The sequence below is a fragment of the Rhododendron vialii genome, chromosome 6a (assembly GCF_030253575.1).
Source record: "Rhododendron vialii isolate Sample 1 chromosome 6a, ASM3025357v1".
Lineage (NCBI taxonomy): Eukaryota > Viridiplantae > Streptophyta > Magnoliopsida > Ericales > Ericaceae > Rhododendron > Rhododendron vialii.
This window is the reverse complement of record NC_080562.1, coordinates 43,009,859-43,031,453: the sequence shown is the minus strand read 5'-3', so window position 1 is coordinate 43,031,453 and position 21,595 is coordinate 43,009,859. Positions and strand designations below refer to the sequence as shown.

Here is a 21,595-nt window from a genome sequence, read left to right as displayed (position 1 = left end):
ATCTTCTTCAAAACTTCATACGGACCATACTTCCTGGGCTTTAGCTTGTTATATGTTCCCACTGGAAACCGCTCCCTGCGCAAAAACACCATCACAAAATCCCCCTCTTTGAACAATTTCTCACGCCTGTGTTTGTCTGCAGCCCTCTTGTATTTCGCATTAGTCTCAGCTAGCTTCTGTTTTACTTGCTCATGCACCTCTTGAGCCTGTTTAGCCATTGCCTCAGCTGCAACGCTAACCCCGGGACCCCGTGAGAGACGAACCAAATCCACTGTATGCTTTGGAGATGTCACATATACCAAGGAAAAAGGTGATTTTCCCGTGGCACTGTGAACTGCACTATTGAAAGCAAACTCAGCTTGCGGCAAAGCATGATCCCACTGCTTCGGTTTGTCACCACAGATACTGCGAATCAAATTCCCCAAACTCCGATTAGTCACTTCAGTCTGTCCGTCAGTTTGTGGATGTGCAGTAGAACTCCTCTTCAGCGATGTTCCAAACATCCTCCACAGAGTCACCCAAAAATGGCTAAGGAACTTCACATCCCGATCAGAGGTAATAGACTGTGGCACCCCATGCAATCGAACTACCTCTCGAAAGAACAATCGAGCCACATGTGAGGCATCCGATGTCTTTCGACAAGCAATAAAGTGCACCATTTTAGAAAACCTGTCAACTACCACAAATACAGAATCTACACCTCGTTGGGTACGAGGTAGTCCCAACACAAAATCCATAGACAGATCCTCCCAAATATTATTAGGCACAGGCAAAGGAGTATAAAGACCAGTATTTTGAGACTGACCCTTAGATACCTGACAAGTATAGCACCTCCGCACAAAATTTCCAGCATCCTTCTTTAGTTGTGGCCAGAAATAGCGCTCCTCCAAACTCGCAATAGTCTTATCCCTCCCTAAGTGTCCACTTAACCCTCCACCATGAAGGTCTCGGATTAAGCCTTCCCTTAAAGAAGATTGAGGAATACAAAGACGATTGCCACGAAACAAGTACCCATCAGTAACATGAAAGTCACTAATAGGCCGGTTCTGAACGCATACTGCCCAAATTTCTTTGAAGTCTTCATCCTCTGGATACAGCTCCTTTAAGAACTCAAAGCCTACAACTTCATGGGCCAAAGTCACCAACAAATCAGCCCGACGACTCAATGCATCAGCCACCCTATTTGACACCCCAGACTTGTGCCGAATAGTGAACGGAAATTTCTGCAAGAACGTAGCCCAGCGCACATGCATACTGTCCAACTTCTTCTGGCTATTGATGAACTTCAGCGCTTGATGATCAGTGTACAACACGAACTCCCTCTGAATCAAATAATGCTCCCAATGTTTAAGAGCGCGAATCACAGAATAGAACTCCTGATCATAAGTGCTCCACTTTTGTCTAGCTTCACTTAGCTTTTCACTAAAGAAAGCCACTGGTCTCTTCTCTTGGGACAAAACAGCCCCAATACCAACTCCACTAGCATCACACTCAACTTCAAAAATCTTCTCAAAGCTAGGTAGAGCTAATACCGGTGCAGTACAAAGCCGTTCTTTAACCAGCGCGAAACTTTGCTCCGCTTCACTTCCCCACAGAAACTTGCCCTTTTTCAAGCACTCCGTGATTGGTGCTACGATAGTACTGAAATTTCGAATGAATCGCCTATAGAAGGTGGCCAATCCATGGAAACTTCTCACTTCCGTAACAGATTTAGGCGTTGGCCAATCACGAATAACTCGAACCTTCTCTTCATCCACATGAATACCTTCAGAACTCACCACATAGCCCAAGAATAATAAGCTGCGAGTCAAGAAACTGCACTTCTTGAGTTGAATATATAGCTTATTTTCTTGCAGCACCATCAGCACTTGGTGCACATGCTCCACATGCTCCTCCTCAGACTTGCTATAAATCAGTATGTCGTCGAAATAAACGACAACAAACTTTCCAGTGAAAGGCCGCAGAACCTGATTCATCACCCTCATAAAAGTACTCGGCGCGTTAGAAAGGCCGAATGGCATAACCAACCATTCGTACAGGCCATCCTTAGTTTTGAACGCCGTCTTCCATTCGTCTCCCGGTCGGATACGAATCTGATGGTACCCGCTCCGCAAATCAATCTTCGAAAACCACTTCGACCCATCCAACATATCAAGCATATCATCCAGGCGAGGAATTGGAAATCTATACTTGATGGTTATTTTGTTGATGGCCCGACTGTCCACGCACATACGCCAACTCCCATCTTTCTTTGGCGTCAACAAGGCTGGAACACCACATGGACTCAAACTCTCCCGAATGTGCCCCTTCTGCAGCAACTCCTCTACTTTCTCCCTCAGAATCTCATTCTCCTTCGGACTCATCCGATAATGTGGTAGGTTGGGCAGACTTGCCCCAGGCACCAAATCTATCGCATGCTGAATATCTCTCATTGGAGGGAGCTCATTAGGCACATCTTCAGTTACAAGCTCCTCAAATTCCTCCAATAATGGCTGTATCTTTTTAGGTATAGGAACTATCAGAATCTTTGCTTTGTCCCTTTCCTCCACAACCAGAGACTTTACCACCATAGCATAAACCTGTTCCGACTCCTTGAAATCTGTCACAAATTCAGCTTCGGAACTAGCAATTGTTAGAAACGAAGACCCTTCTGTTTTAGGTGGTTTGACAGGCTCCTTATGACTGGAAGGAGCCATAACAACCTTACGTGACTCCCAATTAAAACTATAAGTATTATCACGACCCTTATAAACAATATCAACATCAAACTGCCAGGGTCTACCTAATAGTACATGGCTAGCATCCATCTCAATTACATCACAGATAACTTCAGATCTATAAATTTTCCCAATTGAAAGAGGAAGTTTACAAATTTCAGTTACCTTCACCGTAGGGCCTTTCTTTATCCAACCGATGCTGTATGGAGAGGGATGAGGTTCGGTTGGCAACTTCAAATGGTCCACCAGTCTTTTTGCCACAAAATTCTCACAACTCCCACTGTCCACGATCAAGTCACATACTTTCTGATTGATGGAACAGTTTGATCGAAAGATGTTGTGACGCTGATTGGAATCTTCTGCTCTCGGCGCGAATAACACCCGTTGCACCACACAATTCACTCGTTCCCCATCCTCTTCTGCATAATCTACATCATAAGAATTTTCTTCTGGCCAATCCTCTTCAGGCCCATCTTCTTCGCCACCCCCTTCTACTAGGCCCACCTTCCGATCTGGACACTCATTGGAGCGGTGTCCAGGCTTGCTACACCGAAAACACTTATCTCCAAAGGGTTTGGCATATGGATTAGGGGCTTTAGTCACGTTCCTGTTATTGGAGCTACCTGCCTGATTAGCTCCTCCAAATTTAGAACCACCACCAACTGTAACTTTAGGTTGAAAAGGAGGCACTGTTGGCTGTTTCTCTTTCCCCTTATCAGCAGCAGGAACAAACGACTCTCGACGGTATCCTGAATTGGCTGGTTTACGCTCCATCTGTTCGGCCTTAATTGCTAAGTTAAGGGCGTCATCAACTTCCCAAACAGGCTGCAATCCTATCTTTTCCTGAATTGAGGGTTTCAACCCGTTCATGTACCTCGCTACTTGCTGACCTTCAGTCTCACTCAGATTATTACGTTCTGAGAGTCGATTGAATTCAGTCGTGTAATCAAAAACAGACCTAGATCCCTGCGAACAGTTCTGGTATGACCGGAACAGATGTTGGTCATAGTCAGACGGCAAAAACCTCTCCATCATAAGCTGTTTCATTCTGCGCCATGTTGTCACAGACTCTTTTCCTTGCCTCCGTCGTCTCGCCTGCAATTGGTCCCACCAAACTGCAGCGCCGCTCTTTAGTTTATAAGCGACCATCTTTACTTGCTTCGACTCAGGAACTTCCATCATATTAAGGAACCTCTCAACCTCTGAAACCCAGTCAAGAAACTCTTCCATCTGTAAATTACCGTTGAACGTGGGAAGGTCCACTTTCATGCGGTAATCATCGAACCGATGTTGTTGTCGCCAAACGAGACGGTCTTCTTGTTCTTCATTATCCTCAGGTTCGAATTCTTCACTCTCAGCATCATGTATTACCATCTGACGACGACCGGCTGCGCCTCGGGCAAATCCTCCGGCACGATTCCGATCTTGGTTACGAGGTTGGCGATGGGCAAATCCCAACGCGCGATCCTCCTCAACCCTCCCTGGCCTTTGGCGGATTTGTAGAGTCATCTCCTGCAGCATCTCACGGATCTCAGTGAACTGAGTGCGGGTATCCTGACGGATCTCAGTGAACTGAGTGCGGGTATCCTGACGGATCTCCGTCAACTGTGCTTGTTGATCCTCCACCATCCTCCTTAGGTCAGTAAGCCCACGACCAACGTCAATGGGTGTGTCTTCTTCTGTGTTTAGTGCCATCGAACCAGGCAAAGCCTTGCTCTGATACCACTTGACGCAGCGGAATTCACGAGAGATTAGTTAGCGTACTAATCCAAACGAGATAAACAACTCGTCGCAACGAGCAAATCTTGCGCACAAGAAAGAAAGAGAAAATCTCTGCAATATTATTAATCAAAAAGCTTCATAAACTCTAGGTTACAAACCCTTAAATAGGCTGAAACCCTAGAAACCCTAAAAATAAACTTGGAAAATAAAAAGTGCCATAATTTGGGGCTTTTCCTAAAACTGAAAACGGGAAAGAAAAACAAGACTTTCCCAAAAAGAATCAACTTAAAAGGAAATATGGTCTAAGAGTTATTAATGAAACAAATCTTTCCTAAAACGGCAAAATAACGCAATTGAAGGCCTATACGAAGGAATTAGGCCGAAAAGCACCATCGATCATCAACTTAGGGTTAATGAGTATTGACCGGAGCGCGAAATTAAGTCAGCCCACCAAGTTTGGGCCTATTCCGAGCTCGTCCGAATTTAGCCAATTTGGGTAATCTGAAATTAAACACCGTTTGGACTTTCGGGGCTTGGCTCGGTCCAGCTGATCATGGAATTGGGCCTCCACGTGTTCTATATCAGATATTGATTAAAATTTGTGTTTTTTTGTATTTTCATGTTTTGACAATATGTACTCAATTATAATAAAATGAAATTTTATTTCAATTTATTATTGTTCATTACAAGTTATTTTTATTATTCATTGTTAAGACTAAAAAAAAAAAGAAGAATGGATGTAAATGGGAAAAGAAACAAATAAAAAAAATAGAAAAGATTATTAAAATAATAAAAAAAAGGTTCAAAGTGGAAGGAAACAAAAGGAAATAGAGAGAAAAAAACAAAAAAAAAATTCTAACAAAAAAGAAACAAAAGGAAATAAAGAAGAAAAAAGAAGAAAAATTTTTTTTTAATGAAAGTGGGAGGAACAGGAGAAGGGGGGAGGGGAGGGGGTAAAATGGGAAATGGAGTGTGGGGCCGGGGGGAGGAGTAGTAGCCCTCTCACTCCAGCCCTTAATTCAAAATTATATCAAATCGAACTTTACTCTCATTTTACTCCACGGGAGACTCGAAGTTTTAGTCCAATCACCGGACGAGATTTGAGATGTGATTTCCGAAGGCGATTCTGACAGCAACGCCCACATTGATCTGAATGGTTGGTCTCTCTGTCTTTTTCTGATGGTTATTTTTTCAGGGTTTCATTCGTAGTCATAGTTCATGGATTGGGAAGAGCTGTGCATAGGGCTATTTCAATTGCAAAGCTCTGCACATGTATAGACCGTTCATTTCTTTTGCTTGCAGAGAGAGATGTTTCTAGAGCGCTTGGTTGTCAGCTGAAATTGGGGGTTCATCGAAGTTCTTCTTGATCGGGTGAGTGTTATTTTTGATGCAATTCCTGCTATATTCTGCTTATTTGCATGTCGATCGAGCCTTGAGTAAAGGATTTTGGTTCTGAGAAATTTTTATAAATAGGATGTTTTGATGTTGATCTTTGTTTTGTTTGTTTGTTTGAATTTTGTTTGAACAGAACATTTGATAACATCACGTGTCCCATCTACTCTCATTAACGAGCATTATATGTTCCAGTTTGCCCTTTTGAATGAGATTTCAATCTTATATGTACCTATGTAGGCTCGCTTGTGAAAAGTCATATTTGAAGGAACTCTAAAAGTCATATTAGAGGAGGATGTGTAGCATCCTGTTGGAATGCATGCTTACATGGAGTATAGAACCTAGTTTTGGTAGAATCAGACGAGGATTAGATAACAATTGTGGACCCCCTGCCGTGTTTCTGCTTTCTAATGTGTGAGACGTATGATAATCTGCTCTTTTCAGGTCATAAGAGAATAAATACTCATAGAAGCATTGTTGTTCCCGTCAACAGTATTTGTGTATTACTCTCTACTATTGACTTGGGAAATTCGAGAAACTAGGTTTCGAAGGCTTTCATGTCACTGCTTCCACTATTTGTATTCCCACTGTGATGTTTTCCCTAGGCTTTTTTGTATGCTTTATTATCTCTTTTATTTGATTGGAAGGAGTGGAATGATGCTTATCCATTGCATGTTCTCGGGTTGAGTGTGGGTATGTTAACAAATGTTGGAGCCATTAATTTAGTTCTCATGTCTAAGGGCACCATATAGTTTCATGTTTCTGCAGTTTCATGCAAGAGTTTGCTGCTTAAGGTACAAGGATACAGAGAGGAATAGAAAGGATAGAAGTTAACCTATAAATTCTATAGTTTTCTCACATTTGCAACCATTCAAACTGAAATCCCAGTAGGACCGTCATAACAAAGCTAAAAGACTTTGAATTGGTGTGTTCACTTGTCATGGTCTTATGAAATTAGAGACATGCGATGGTCCTTGCAGAAGCCCCAAGGATGAGTGCAACATTTTTTGTCATTTATATACTGCTTGCGCTTGTAAACCTATGCCCGTGAAATCTACCTCTTTGCCCATGTAAGACCACAGAACGGACAAACTTTAGCAAATGGTACAAGGCAGAGAAGATAGAAGCATAGGATACTATAAATTGTACTTCAGAAAAGATGGGTGAAAACTCTTCCTTCTCTTGCGTAGCCAATATTTTGTTATATTAGCATCATGAGCACCAAACGAGGTAGAGGAATCAAGGAAGGAGGTAGAGAGTAAACGAGGACAAGAAACGTCCCCCTAACGTATGCCAAACCCCAAAGAAAATGTTTTCTTTCTGTAATCCTAGATGTGCTTTTAAACAAGAAGCATCTCAAACCTACACAAGTTGTCGAGGAAAAAAGCCGGAAAAGAGAACCGGCGACAGTCATCACCACCACTAACAGTAGACATAGGACATGTTCCATCTTCCTTCCTTGTAATTCATGTGCTTTTATGCTCAGGGTGTCTTTATGTGTGAAAGAACCCTTGTCAAGTGCAGGGAGTGCATGATATAAATTTCTCTGAATACAGAAAGGTTAAAAATTGATTGACTGCAACTCATAAAAAACTAATGCTGTGTTTGGATGAGAATTTAAAATTTTTCTCTGAATACAGAAAGCTTACTCGTATAAAAATTTATGAAGGGGTATGAAATAGTACTTGATTTGGATGAGGTATTACAAAAGGAGAATAAAATAGTACTTGGTTTAGATGGAGTATAAATTGGGGGTATAAGGAAGGGTGGATGATGTAAAAAGCTGTCAAATGACCCTTTTGCCCTTGTGCAATTTCTAAATTAATTATGTATTACATTTTATATATAATTGCAAATTTAATTATTCTTCCACAATTTAAGCCGTAATATTTATTTTTACTAACAAATTAACGAATTTAGTATTATTATTAAACAATTTTTTTTTTTATAAAATTTGGTTTTTTTAATAAGTATGAAAAAATTAAAATTCAATTTTTAAAGTGTTTTTTATGCTGATAATTTTGTATTTTTTTAAGTGTGGATGGGTGAGGTTGTGAGAAACACATGGCACACATGCACATGATAATTTTTTCTTGTTCCTATCGCCATAATAAAAGAGAGAGGGAGAGAGAGAGAAACGGCAGCAGTAGCAGAAAGACGAAGTCGAAGACAATCTGCTGTGCGTTCATCGTCACAACCTGGCCTGGTTCATCTTCCCTCTCTCCGATTTGCTGCTGCTGTTGTTCTTCTTCTTCATGTTTTCCTGCTATAAATCGAAAAACCCTAGCAAATAGGGGGTTGGGGGAGGGGACAAGGAGGGATGAAATTGTCCAATTTTAAGAGAATTGGGAATATAACTTAATAACACTTCAAACCCCAGCCATAACTAATACGCCGCAAGCCCTCTCGACCATTTGGGCCCACCTCCTTACAAGGGCATAACTAATCCCCTTGCCCATCCAGCATCCAATTGGGCCAATACTAAAAAGAAACCATTATACTCGGTGACTTTCAGTCCAAAACAGAACACATTTCAGTGTCAACTATTCATTTCCTCAGCTGAAAACCCATTTTAGTCCAAAACAAAAAAAAACACACATACCCCGATCTCTCTCTCTACACCCCTCTCTATCTCCGCACACTCCAATATCGGTGATCAAAACCCACACCGATCTGAGTTATGTAGTGGGGCTTGTTCGGATTCGCCGAACAAATTCGCAGTGGGGCTTGTTCTGATTCGCGGATCTAAGTTATGCAGTGGGCTTGCCCGTCTCCTCTCCAAACAAATTCGCCGGAGCTTGTTCTGATTTTCCGGTGAGCTGCGTTTTCCCTCTCTGGTGAAATGATGAAATGGTGTACATGCAGTGGGGGTAATTGTGTCAATAGCTAAAAAAGGGAGTTCTTCCCCAGCCAAACCCATGGGACAGGATTATTAATTACCCACCCCCCCCGCCCATGGAATGGTTAATCCGGTGAAATGGAGGGATTCACAATTCCCTCGGATTGCTAATCCGGCCTATCAAAATCAAAACAAACAAAGTTTTTGAGTTCCCTTTCACCTTCGTAATCCTATCGTACCCCTGAATCCGGCTATCAAACACGCCCTGAAGGACCAGCGGGATTCATAGCCAAACCCTCCCCCTACCCCTACAGGGTATACAACCCATATCAAACGTGGCCTAAACGGACTTGTCGCGTATTTTTTTCATAGCTAAACACTTCGGGGACTGAAAAATTATTCAGTGTTTCTAGGGCTCCTTTTCTTCTACTACACATTGAAGTAGCGAAAAAAGGCCTAGGGCACCACGTGATAATCTGTAGTGTGGGGACAAGGCATGGGCGCGGGGACAAGACATATGGGACACCTTGGGGGAATATGACTTTTAGAGGCTTTTTCGGTTGTAACTGTAATACAAAAGAATTGGGGGTAGAATTTGTGAACTAGAAGTATTTCCACTTGATAATCTCTCCCACTCCCTCCCTTTGACGTACTTTGTCCGATTCGAAAATACCCACCGATTTTGGAGCAAATATTTGCCAGAAAACTGACAGATGTTGATTCCCTTCTGCTAATCTTCAATTTTTAGTCAATAGAATCAAGCAAGTTTTATATCCATTGATTAAAGGGTTAGGGTTTGGTTTTATATCCATCCACCAATTCAAGAAATGCATTGGTTTCCAAAGCACTCTTGATTTGTGTGTTTCTTTCATAATATATGAGTCTTTGGTCGTACTGTCTTTTTTTGGGTAAGTTGGTCGTACTATCTTGTTTGTGATGAACGTACAGAAGTTAGAGAACTAGAAAACCAGGTTTGGATGTGGGGTTAAGTGGAACCCAAAGTCGTTTTTGCCGAAAAGTTGAAGTTGAGCTCGAACTTCTATGTCTGGAATATGATCTATCCTCTGTTTTCAAGCTAGACGAAGAGATCTGTAACAGTTTTTTGAACTTCAATTGTTGGTCTTGTGATTGTGACGTTTTTCTATTTGGTCTGGTACCGTGAATGTGAAGAAAAACTTAAAATACCACTAATGATTAAATACGAAGAAACTAAGAAATGCTTTCCGTTAGTTGTACGGGTAGTGCCAAAGTTGAACTTTTCCTTCCATATCTCAGTCCCTTAACTAACCTGCATGCTGGCACATAACTAAATCAGCTTCTACCCAACTCAATCAAAAACTATCCATATTCCTAACTGAGCTGCGGAATGCTAACTAACTACATGCTATCTACCACAAGTTACACAGTTCTTTATGACATGCATCCACTCCATTGCTTGATGGTTTTGACATACTCGTTAATTCTTTCTTTCCATCTCTGAGTTTGTGGATCTAATAATGCATAATCTGGTGTAGGAGCATGCTAGATGGCGTGGCTCATAATTATTGTTTCAGTTTTTGTGATGTGGATTTCTACATTGTGCAAGATTCTCCACACAGCTCGCTCATCTTCTAAGGCTGCATTTTTAAGTAATGGTGGGGATCCTTATAAATGTTATCATACTTATTGTACGTTTAGGCATCCGTTGGTTTATACCGGTTTTCCACCAATTTCAGGTGGATCTTTTCACCAGAGAAACGTCTTACTGGTTATTGCCCATCCTGATGATGAGTCCATGTACGCTTTAAATTATGAATGCCTATCTAATGAAGCATTCTGTGTTTTATTTTGAGTTGTGCAACTTTTATAGGCATTTAAAATTGAGTTTGTGTTTTTAAGGTTTATTCATTCTTCTCTCTTGTGAAAATTATCGTTGTAAACTGGCAATTTTGAGACAATTGTCAGCACTTGTTGAGATTCCACTTGTGAATTTCTTGTCAACAAGTGTTAGTGTTTGTCATATCCAAAAGCTTAAGCTTCTAGTAAAGTCATCTAACACCCTTAGGAGCAATCCCGTTTGCACGTGGAGATGCAAGCATCTAAACAAGCAAAGAAGAAGAACAATCTGAGAAGAAGAGAAATAGAAAGCAATAGGAAACAAATGCAGATGAAGAGATTTGGATCCAAGACTTCCTACAAACCAAAGCTAAGCTTTGATTCACCATCTCAAGTCACCAGTTGTACAAAGAGTTTAAAATGTAGTTGTCCTTGGAATAACTCAAATATGCTGATAGATCTCAAAAACAAATGAAAGGCCGTTACTTATGGCTGGTTCCGTCAATGTGGCTTCTAGGAGAGAGTGACTAGGTGCAGACCAGATTCCTAGAATTATTTGCACAATGTGGCTCCCACAATTTCGTGCCTATTTTTGTATACTTGACAGCCAGTCTATTCACTGTTGGATCCAGAAGTTGCCTCTCACGTGCGTTTTTGCGAACATCATAAATGAAATTCAACTCTAAGATCTGGATGACTGTTTTATTTTTTTTGGTTCAAATTTTATGTTTTGACCTCTTTATTTTTTGTACTTTTTGATCTGTGAGGGTGTATTGTATGAAAGTCATATATTGCAATTCTGCAGGTTTTTTACTCCTACAATAAACTACCTCACTTCCAGGGGGCATAGTGTACACATAATTTGCATGTCAACGGGTAATACAATGTTCCTTGCCCTTTAATCAATTTTAGTCGCATATCTTTCAACTTTACATAAGCGTTCTTATTTATGAAGTAAGCTTGATGTTGCTGGAAAACTTGTATGCCTATCCATAGTTCTGTTTAAGAACTTTCGTGTTTTTATTTTTGTTTTACTAGATCGATTTAATTTGTATTTCCTACGAAAGTTGAGGTAAAGCGTATTACATCTGTCTTCTTCAATGAAATATCTCATTAATAATCTTAATTAGTTGGATTTCATGCGTTTCTAGGCAATGCAAATGGAATGGGAAACATTAGGAAAGAAGAGCTATATCAGGCTTCTGCAGTGCTTAAGGTGGTGTTCGTTCTATCTCAGGCTTTCTTTATCTGCTGGTGTGATGCTGAACTCTGGATTCATTTGTATTCATCAAAGTGTTCTCTTAGTTGTGCGAGGATTCTACTCCGTATTACTTTTGAATATAGTTCAGTTCCTCGAAATACGGAGTTGTTTGGTGCAGACCTTCTAAAAGATGATGGTGTTGCCTCTCGATATTCTGACATAGTGACATTTAATCTGTTATATAGATTCCAGTCCAACAAGTGAAAATCCTGGACCATCCAGATTTTCAGGTTCTTGCTTCAAAGTCTTCTGAAAAATTGTGCCATCTTTGGTATTTTCAAATACAATGTTGACGCCAAATACTGGAAGTAACTTTGTTCTTTTTAGGATGGTTTTGGCAAAGTATGGAACTGTGAATTATTGGCAAGTATAATTGATGAGGAAATTCGTAGTCACGCCATTGATTTGGTAAGATTTTGTTGCAGTATGCACCTAAATTTACTGCTTCATAATTCCTTTATAAGTTTTCCATGGTTGGATTTATCCTCTGCTGGCTTATCTATGTGTGACAAGGGAGTTCCGAAAGTTCCGTTTTTTATGTTGCAACAAAGTGCTCTATGCTTATCATATTGTGGTTGATAAATAACTTGTCTTTGTGGTGTTTCCAGATAATTACTTTTGATAACTATGGTGTTTCGGGTCACTGTAATCATCGTGAAGTGAATCTTGGGATGCGGTAAGTAGACTTTGTTTTGTTCCACTTAGTTTTTTATGAGTTGCAGTCAATCAATTTTTAACCTTTCTGTATTCAGAGAAATTTATATCATGCACTCCCTGCACTTGACAAGGGTTCTTTCACACATAAAGACACCCTGAGAATAAAAGCACATGAATTACAAGGACGGAAGATGGAACATGTCCTATGTCTACTGTTAGTGGTGGTGGTGACTGTAGCCGGTTCTCTTTTCTGGCTTTTTTCCTCGACAACTTGTGTAGGTTTGAGATGCTTCTTGTTTAAAAGCACGTCTAGGATTACAGAAAGAAAACATTTTCTTTGGGGTTTGGCATACCTTGGGGGGACGTTTCTTGTCCTCGTTTACTCTCTACCTCCTTCCTTGATTCCTCTACCTCGTTTGGTGCTCATGATGCTAATATAACAAAATATTGGCTACGCAAGGGAAGGAAGACTTTTCACCCATCTTTTCTGAAGTACAATTTATAGTATCCTATGCTTCTATCTTCTCTGCCTTGTACCATTTGCTAAAGTTTGTCCGTTCTGTGGTCTTACATGGGCAAAGAGGTAGATTTCATGGGCATAGGTTTACAAGCGCAAGCAGTATATAAATGACAAAAAATGTTGCACTCATCCTTGGGGCTTCTGCAAGGACCATCGCATGTCTCTAATTTCATAAGACTATGACAAGTGAACACACCAATTCAAAGTCTTTTAGCTTTGTTATGACGGTACTACTGGGATTTCAGTTTGAATGGTTGCAAATGTGAGAAAACTATAGAATTTATAGGTTAACTGTTATCCTTTCTATTCCTCTCTGTATCCTTGTACCTTAAGCAGCAAACTCTTGCATGAAACTGCAGAAAGAGATATTGAAGCTTGGGAACTAGTACGTCTTCTTTTCCTTCTTTGATATTGATCTGTTAAGTTTGATTTTGTTCTGGTTTCTTACAATCTTGTGTATTCTGTTCTCATTATCATCAGATCAGTAACAATATATTACGGAAGTATAGTGGACCTGTTGATATCTGTTTGTCCCTTGTTTATGTCACAATGTATCAAAATGGAGAGTTGCATTGTCTGCTGAATGAACGTCCAAATAGAAGCTATAATGCAATGGCCCAACACAGGAGCCAGTGGATTTGGTACGTGTGCTTTCTTATCTGTTCCAAAATCCAAGGGAAGAAGGAAAGATAGCCCAACCTTCTGCTTTGTTATATGGGATTGGCTGATTAGCTTTGGCAAGCATCTGTACAAACTTCCAGTAATTAAGCTTTTGTGCTTGGTAGACTTTCATTGCAAACATTATTCGCCATGTTCTAAAGCTGTGATTTTTTGAATTAGCTCTTAACTAAGTGTCACAGGGCATTTTTTCACATTATGGTAGTCTTAATGAGTCCTCTGAGGCTTGTTGACCCGATTAACGGTGTATCCCCTTGGACCGTGGGTTGGAAGATGCTTTTTTGTTGCATCAAGGATCATGTTTGATTTGTCAAGAGGCTTGGGACTATTAGTGCAAAGGGATTGCTAATTCCCCAAAATGGTGGGATTAGCAGTACCACCTACTGCATGGTATTGCCAATCCAATCCCCTTGGACTGCCCACCTCAACTTTTCCAAAACGGTCTAATTTTATCCTACCCTTGTGTTATATCCTATCCCCATTAAACTAATCCCGCAAAATGTCATACGTTATATAGTAATCTTCTGGTAATGGTGTTACGGATCTGGTTGAATCCCTCAAACCCATACATGATGCACAGTTATCAGACATGGCCTAAGGGTAGGTTAACAAACTTAAAGTGGTTTTATTTTCCATGCATCAACCAGTTTTATGTAAAACCATTCCAAGCTTGCTGGTTTACAAAATCCAGTGTATAATTTGTTTGAACGTTTTCTTGTCTATTCTGCAGGTTTCGCAAGCTTTTTGTGGTGTTTTCGAGTTATACTTACGTGAATACTCTGAAGAAGATCAACTAGTATACACTGCATGTGTTCATTCTTTGTTAGCATTTTTCGAGCTTTCTCCAGTAGCTCAATGTGAAAACAGATGGCTTCTTGTTTTATTGCCATCAGAAGTTCCATTCATATTTGACGATGTACCCTTTTCCTCTTTATCAATGCAATAGAAAATATGGAAGATGGAAATTGAAAATCATAAGCTAGTGTGTGCCTTGTGTTTTCTAATTACAGTAGTACTTTGCTAGTTGTATATATCCATATGAAAAATTCACCACTTTTTTATGGGAAGTGATTTTCGTACTCTTTTTTTTTTTAAAAGGCACTCCATTTTTGTCCCTTAGTGAAACTTTTGCGTGTAATTTTTCATTAAAGGACAAAAAGTGTAGTGCATATATCAAAAAAGGAAATCTGAAAATCATTTCCCTTTTTTTATAGTACTAGAAAGAAGACATGGAGCTTTTCTAAATGGAGTCGTGGGCAATGACATGTCCATAATGTAACGTGATTGATATATTGTACAAGATTTTAAAGGGAACGTAATTGGAATCGCTTATTTACACACTGGAAAAAATGCCACCATCGTGACTTACTCCCTCCTACTCCTACTCCTATATTGCGGTGATGATTAGAGGTCCGTTTTTCTTCTTCTGTTTTTCTATTTTTGGTCCCTCCCTCTATCTTTGTGGTTTTGTACGGTACCTTCATGGCCTCTCTCTCTCTCTCTCTCTCGTGTGTGTGTGTGTCTGTTTGAGATTGTTCGGAGTCTTTTTGCCAAAAAAAAAAAAAAGGAGGACCGTACAAATCTTACGAGTGACAGGGTCATCAAGGAGGGAGTCAAATGGCTGTTTAAACAGAATGGTGGCGGGATTTATAATATTCCGAGTCTTTCAAGCACCTTTGGCAATGAAGAAATTCTTCTTAAAACTACTGACACCTGTCCCCTTCCTCTCTCCTGTTTTATTCCCCAACCCCACCTGACCCTAATCTCCCCCTCTCCCTCTCTCTCCCGGACCCCTCTTCTCTCTCTCTCTCTCTCTCTCTCTCTCTAAATTTGATATTCTTTCTCCTCACGCCTCTCGTCGGCCTCCGGTACGTCACTAACCTCCTCATTTCGCATCACACTAAATACTACATTCACCTCTCTCTCTCTCTCTCTCTCTCTCTCTCTCTCTCTCTATTTTTATGACCACCCTGCATCGATCTCTCTTGTGATTATTGCATGCGGTCGTGGTGTTCGGCAGTTTAAGACGGCTCTGCTTCAGCGTCTAGAGCTGGTATTGGCCATTTCTCTGCTCTGCTCTGCTACCTCTTCGTTTGTTTTTAATCCATCCACTTCCACTTTGTTGTCGTATTCACTCATATCTTACACACACAGTTACATGTCAGATAATTTCAGAATCTCGTTCAGTCTTCTTTCACAAAATCCACTCCACCAACTCTGCAGGAGAGAGAGAGAGAGAGAGAGAGAGAGAGAGAGAGAGAGAGAGAGAGAGAGAGAGAGAGAGATGTTTGTGAGCGCGGGGCTTTAATTTGATTCAGAGGGAGAGAGAAACGGTTGATGAGCCGTGACCAGATACGGTCACGCTCATGAGTCATGACAATGGTTCATTGAAGCTAATCTGACTTGGCTGACGAAGCTGAGGGTAGAGTAGTCAAAAAACATGTTTCCCGTTAACTTCCGTTATGACGTCAAGGCTGACCGCCTGAGTTAGGGGTCTCATTATTATTTTTCCTAATCAACAGCAATTGCATATTTGATTCAAGCCAGATCGCGAATAACATCACAATAATAGGAGTGAGCCAAAATTAAGAAAATCTAATACACTAGAACTGCTGAAAGTACTACAAACTACACGTTCTACGACGTGTACTAGCAAAATAGACTAGCAGGAGGTGTCGATATAGGGTCTATTTATGACTTGGTGGTAGACTATCTAGCGGAAAACGTAGCTAAAACTCAACTCAAACCATAGGCACAAAACACTGATGTAATCTTCAGTAACCCCACGGAACTGCTCTCTGAACACATTGCGGGCCAGCTTATAGCGCGAGGAATCACAGAATAAATCCGTGAGCCCTGGCTACCACGAGCAAAGGTGGCCGCTCCGGGGCAATTAATAAACTTAACCTAATAAGGGTGCATAATTTATTAGCGTTAGCGTATCATTTTTCGGAAACCTCAGGAGCGGTTTGAAACAATTAGATTAGAGGAGCTCCCGTACTTTTCACCTTCCAATTTCCGCGCCAGAGCAGTGAGCGACTGAGCGTCGGTAAATCAGGCTCCCGTATTTTTCGAGTGAGTACCCTCCGATAATCTTGAGATGGGGGTTCCTATATTAGGCTATTTTCATTTTAGGATAGGATTAGGAAAATCAAGCTCCGTTGGGCGTTTGGATTGTATATTTCTGAGTTGCTGAGTTCGATTTCATTGTTTCATGGGAATGATTGAGGCATCTTAAACAGGTATAAATCACAGGCATGAATTTCCACGAATTGTAGATATAACCATATGCATATATCTGCACAAATTTACTTGAAATGGATTCTTTGGTCATTACCAATTTGAAAGGAATTTTCGTAAAGAAAGTTGGTAATCGTGATTCAGGACAATGCCTCGAGTCTGGCCTCTCGGGTTAAGAAGACAGATGCACGGGAAATCGAGAGCTTCTACCGGCAATACTATGAGCATTACGTCAGAGCTCTGGACAAGGGAGAGCAAGCAGATAGGTACTGTACTTAATCCCATTGACACATTAGTACAAATTCTTGTCTCAGTACAAAGGAATTGATGTACTGCTGCCAATTCCTTTTCTGTTTTCGTTAGAGCCCAACTCGGCAAAGCTTACCAGACAGCTGGAGTTCTTTTTGAAGTCCTTTGTGCTGTTAACAAGACTGAAAAAGTTGAGGAAGTTGCTCCAGAGGTAAGTTCTGCCCTGTTGCTTTTTCTTGAATTGTCTAATGACTTATAAATCCATTTCATGATTTAATGTTTCTTTGTTTGATTGTATTGGATAGACACTTTGATGGTGCGACGAGCTTATTAATTGTATTTTTCTTTCTTCGTGGGAACAGATTATTGAAGCAGCCAAGGATGTCCAGGCAAAGAAGGAAATCTACGCCCCTTATAACATTCTTCCGCTGGATTCTGCTGGGGCATCACAGTCCATCATGCAGCTTGAAGAGGTATACTTGATATACACACAATTGTATATGACAAATACATGGATATGCACATTGTGTTATACATAACTTTGTCTGTGCTTGTTTTACCAGGTAAAGGCCGCTGTGGCGGCACTAAAGAATACACGTGGTTTAAACTGGCCATCTTCATTTGAGCAGAACAGGCAGAAAGCAGGGGAGTTGGATCTTCTTGATTGGCTTAGGGCCATGTTTGGGTTTCAAGAAAGCATCGTTAATCTAGACAATGAGATGTCAATTGTGAAGAGTCATAGTGTTATTTTTGACAATTAACAAATGTCTCAAGTTTATTTTTGTGTGTACAGAAAGACACTGTCAGGAACCAGAGGGAGCATCTGCTTCTGCTTCTTGCTAATGTTCATATAAGGCTTAATCCCAAGCCTGAGCCTTTAAACAAGGTATGTACGGATTTGTCAAATATCAAAATCATTTATAAATTAGTTAATTATTGCCTTTCGGTATAATGTGATCAATGAACGAACAACTGTTTTAAATACTGTTGCATTTAGATTTTCATGATGATGCATCGGAAGTTCAGAGGTAAACGTGAAGATTACTTGATGTATATCACTATAAGTTCTTTTTTTTCTTTTTCTATAGGTACTCCTATCCCATAAGCCTTTTTTCTAATGGGAGCTTTCTGTTTCTTTTTTATCCCTGACATGTCTGAGATTTATGTTGCAAGAATGTGTTGAACGTAATGACTTGTCATACGCGTCCTTCTCAATTCTCAGTCGCTAATTAAAGTACATGCATCTCTCTTCTCCAGCTTGATGATCGAGCTGTTGATGCGGTTATGAGCAAGCTCTTTAAGAACTACAATACATGGTGTAAGTTCTTGGGAAGAAAACACAGTTTAAGGTGAGATATTGTACCTACATCTACTTGTCTAAGGTGGAATTGTTCCATATACTCTTGCTTTCATTGTTTGAATATGAGCTCCTTATGGAAGTATTTTTAATTTTGTTCATGTAGACTCCCTCAAGGGCAACAAGAAGTGCAACAGAGGAAGATACTTTACATGGGACTCAATCTTCTTATCTAGGGTGAAGCAGCTAATGTTCGATTTATGCCGGAATGCCTATGCTACATCTTTCACAATGTGAGTAGTTCATTCATCTGTGAATATTCCACTTGATTTCTATACTACAATGATTTATCATATCATACCAATATCTTGGCTTGTGTTCAGATGGCATATGAGCTTCATGGTTTGCTGGCTGGAAATGTTAGTATTGTTACCGGAGAAAACATTAAGCCTTCATACGGAGGAGATGATGAGTCTTTCCTGCGGAAAGTTGTATCACCCCTTTACCGAGTAATAGATAGGGTATCTCTCATGCACCCTATTGTTAGGCTTTTGCCTTTTTCTTCTATTTGATACTAAATGTGTGGTTATGATATTCTAGGAAGCCGATAAGAGTAAAGGTGGAAAAGCCGCTCATGCAAATTGGTGTAACTATGATGACTTGAACGAGTATTTCTGGTCTGTAATGAGTTAAATTGAGCAAATTCGAAGGTCATTAACGAAGATTCTGACAGGTGCTTTGGCTTCTTATACTTATCAATACCATTCTACTCCATTTTTTTCAGGTCCACGGACTGCTTCTCACTGGGTTGGCCTATGCGTGATGATGTTGAATTTTTCAAATCAACACATGGCATGAATTAGGTACTTCTATATTCTAAGCAGACGTTACGGCTTTAATTTAATTGAATTTCTGCTTCATTAGCTGGCTATATCAGGGAAGAGAAGCAACTCCTGGAAAGGATAGAAGCACGGGCAAATCATATTTTGTTGAGACGCGATCATTCTGGCACAACTTGAGAAGTTTTGATCATATGTGGACATTCTACATTCTGGCTTTGCAGGTATTCTCTTGCAACAGAACTGTAAATGGGTGGACAATGTCTTTTACTCCTAACTTCAGCTTATTGTGTCAGAAACTAATTTTTTGAATTGTTGTACTGCAGGCAATGGTTATTGTTGCATGGAAAGGTATTTCTCTACTAGATATTTTTCAAAAGGATGCCTTATATAGTCTTTCCAGTATTTTTATAACGGCAGCATTTCTTCGCTTCCTTCAAAGTATATATTCTTTCTTGCTAGCTGCTTTAGTTTTTTGAAGCATAATCAATGAATGTTATTGAAATATTGTTAGCATCCTGTTCCATGAAAATGACTATTGACTACATTGGTAACAAAGTTCTATTTCTATAGGCTAACCTTTTCTTTTCAATTTGGTAAGTACTAATCAAGGAACCCCTAAAGTAGCACAAAAAATCTCCTTAATACATCATTCATTGCTTTTTGTGCCTTATATTGTACCTGACTACCTGAGTTTTATGGCTTCTGTTTGAACCATGCTACATATGGCTGCTATGCAATGACATCTTAATCATTAGGCAGATATGAAAATTCTTGCTTGGCTGCCCTTCATTTTTTATTTTTGCTTTATCCTTGGTATCAAACATGGTTCTTACTGAAATCTCATTATGGTATTAACATGAATATCAGGTATCCAGCCCCTTGGAGTCGTATTCCTGTCAGGTCAAAACCCAAGTCTAGTTTTGCAGTTTGTTAGTCCAATGTGTTTGGGTGCCTTTGCGATTGAACCTGTACCTAGAATGTGTTGGAAAAACGGTGCTGCAAATTCTGAACTGTTGGCGAAACCTCCACAAATGCTGAAATATGCTTCGAGTCACGACTATGTTGCTATCCTAAAAAGACAGTATTTGCCCCCACCAAACGGTATGCAAAGGGTTACAGCAAATCTGCCTTCAAGATAAATCAAAGCCCGAACTCGAAATTCTTTCCGTTTGCATTTGCACTAACGAAAATGGACAGAATATTTGCTAGACAAATATAAAAGAACCAAAGAACCGATATTCTATTTCTGCAGAATAACAGAATACCGGTATGCCTAAAATTCTAGAAAGAGAGTGTGTAGAGAGAGCAATCCAACATGGAATTTTTGGTGTAACAAATGACTTTACAAATGAGCTTTGTGGGCAGCGTGCCCTTCGGAATTTCCGGATTCCGAGACGCGAGACCATCCGGGTCGAGGGAGCGCTTTTTTTAGCTGGACGTCAAGCGCTCGCGAAAATACAGAGTTGCCACTAGGGTTTGAAGGTCCAACACCCAAGGAACCGTATTTCGAAGCACTTGCCGCGCTGTTTGATTTGAAAAAGTTAAGGAACCAGTCCGTCATAACCATATCTGGGTTCGGGAGCCAGGTTCCGAGAGGGGAAGGGTTTTATGGCACCCCTCTCGCCCAATCCGGAGATCGGTCTCTACTTAGGCATTTGCGAAAGATGTTTGTTTACGATTCTGTTTGATTAATCAATTTTTAGCCAATTAGGGCAGGGGAACAGTTAATCGGAGATTTAAAACTGTAACATGTTTGCAAGATGTGAATGATAGCATGGATGAGCAGTTAGTATAGGATGAGAACAGACTGCTGTGGGAGTTTAAACAAACTGGGAGGCCCCTGTTTTGGAGTGACGTGCGCAGGAAGAAACCAGCATGCACCGAACAAGTCACTGCATGCTGTTCACTCCTGCGCGCACAACTCCAAGACACGCGCGTGCCGGTGAGCTCAAACCCACAGCTCTTATTCTTAAACCATCTGGGCTCTGGAAGGACCAGTGCACACCCAGGACAAACCACGCAATTCATATAGCAACATAATATACAGTTTAAAAGAGTTTAAAGCCTTACAAATTAATAAAACACCCCATAAACAGTGTGGGGACAAAATAATGACCTAAAACTAAGCTACCCATGCAAGGCCACTCACTGGTCAGAGGCATACTGTCGCGCGACGGAGCCAGTCTGGCGCGCGAGGATGCGCCTTGGCGCACTGTCGCGCGATGGAGCCAGTCTGGCGCGTGATGGTGAGCCCTGGCGCGGACCAGTATTTGGTTTACACATTTCTAGGTTCTGGGACAGGTCCAGAATGATCCCAGGGGTACTCCAAAACAGAAGACATGCAAATTGAACTACGGCTAGCAATT

The 21,595-nt window shown here is 40.6% G+C and overlaps 2 protein-coding genes and 1 long non-coding RNA gene across 14 annotated transcripts; all 3 read left to right on the top strand.

Annotated features, from left to right (window-relative positions):
* The first annotated feature begins 5,448 nt into the window (after positions 1 to 5,448).
* On the top strand, positions 5,449 to 14,576 carry LOC131329750 (uncharacterized). Of its 12 annotated transcripts, none has more exons than XM_058363109.1 (12): positions 5,449 to 5,595; positions 5,742 to 5,810; positions 10,188 to 10,304; positions 10,386 to 10,446; positions 11,291 to 11,361; positions 11,637 to 11,701; positions 11,932 to 11,976; positions 12,074 to 12,154; positions 12,355 to 12,422; positions 13,257 to 13,308; positions 13,404 to 13,564; positions 14,332 to 14,576. In XM_058363109.1, exons 3-12 carry the CDS (start codon positions 10,196 to 10,198, stop codon positions 14,396 to 14,398), a joined length of 780 nt encoding a protein of 259 aa, XP_058219092.1. In that variant the 5' UTR covers positions 5,449 to 5,595; positions 5,742 to 5,810; positions 10,188 to 10,195; the 3' UTR covers positions 14,399 to 14,576. The 12 variants fall into 12 exon arrangements, with proteins under 12 accessions (XP_058219092.1, XP_058219094.1, XP_058219086.1 ...); XM_058363111.1 differs by having other exon boundaries at positions 10,185 to 10,304; positions 13,260 to 13,308; XM_058363103.1 differs by having other exon boundaries at positions 10,185 to 10,304.
* Positions 14,577 to 16,456: 1,880 nt separating this feature from the next.
* LOC131329779 (uncharacterized) lies at positions 16,457 to 17,800 on the top strand. Its single transcript, XM_058363162.1, has 5 exons — positions 16,457 to 16,843; positions 16,986 to 17,107; positions 17,205 to 17,301; positions 17,453 to 17,563; positions 17,654 to 17,800. Exons 2-5 carry the CDS (start codon positions 16,990 to 16,992, stop codon positions 17,655 to 17,657), a joined length of 330 nt encoding a protein of 109 aa, XP_058219145.1. The 5' UTR covers positions 16,457 to 16,843; positions 16,986 to 16,989; the 3' UTR covers positions 17,658 to 17,800.
* An 80-nt stretch (positions 17,801 to 17,880) lies between these two features.
* Positions 17,881 to 19,671, top strand: LOC131329790 (uncharacterized). The gene is made up of 8 exons (XR_009200841.1): positions 17,881 to 17,976; positions 18,348 to 18,439; positions 18,554 to 18,680; positions 18,771 to 18,908; positions 18,988 to 19,064; positions 19,172 to 19,250; positions 19,325 to 19,450; positions 19,553 to 19,671. It is a non-coding gene; the product is annotated as an uncharacterized LOC131329790 (long non-coding RNA).
* The last annotated feature ends 1,924 nt before the right edge of the window (positions 19,672 to 21,595 follow it).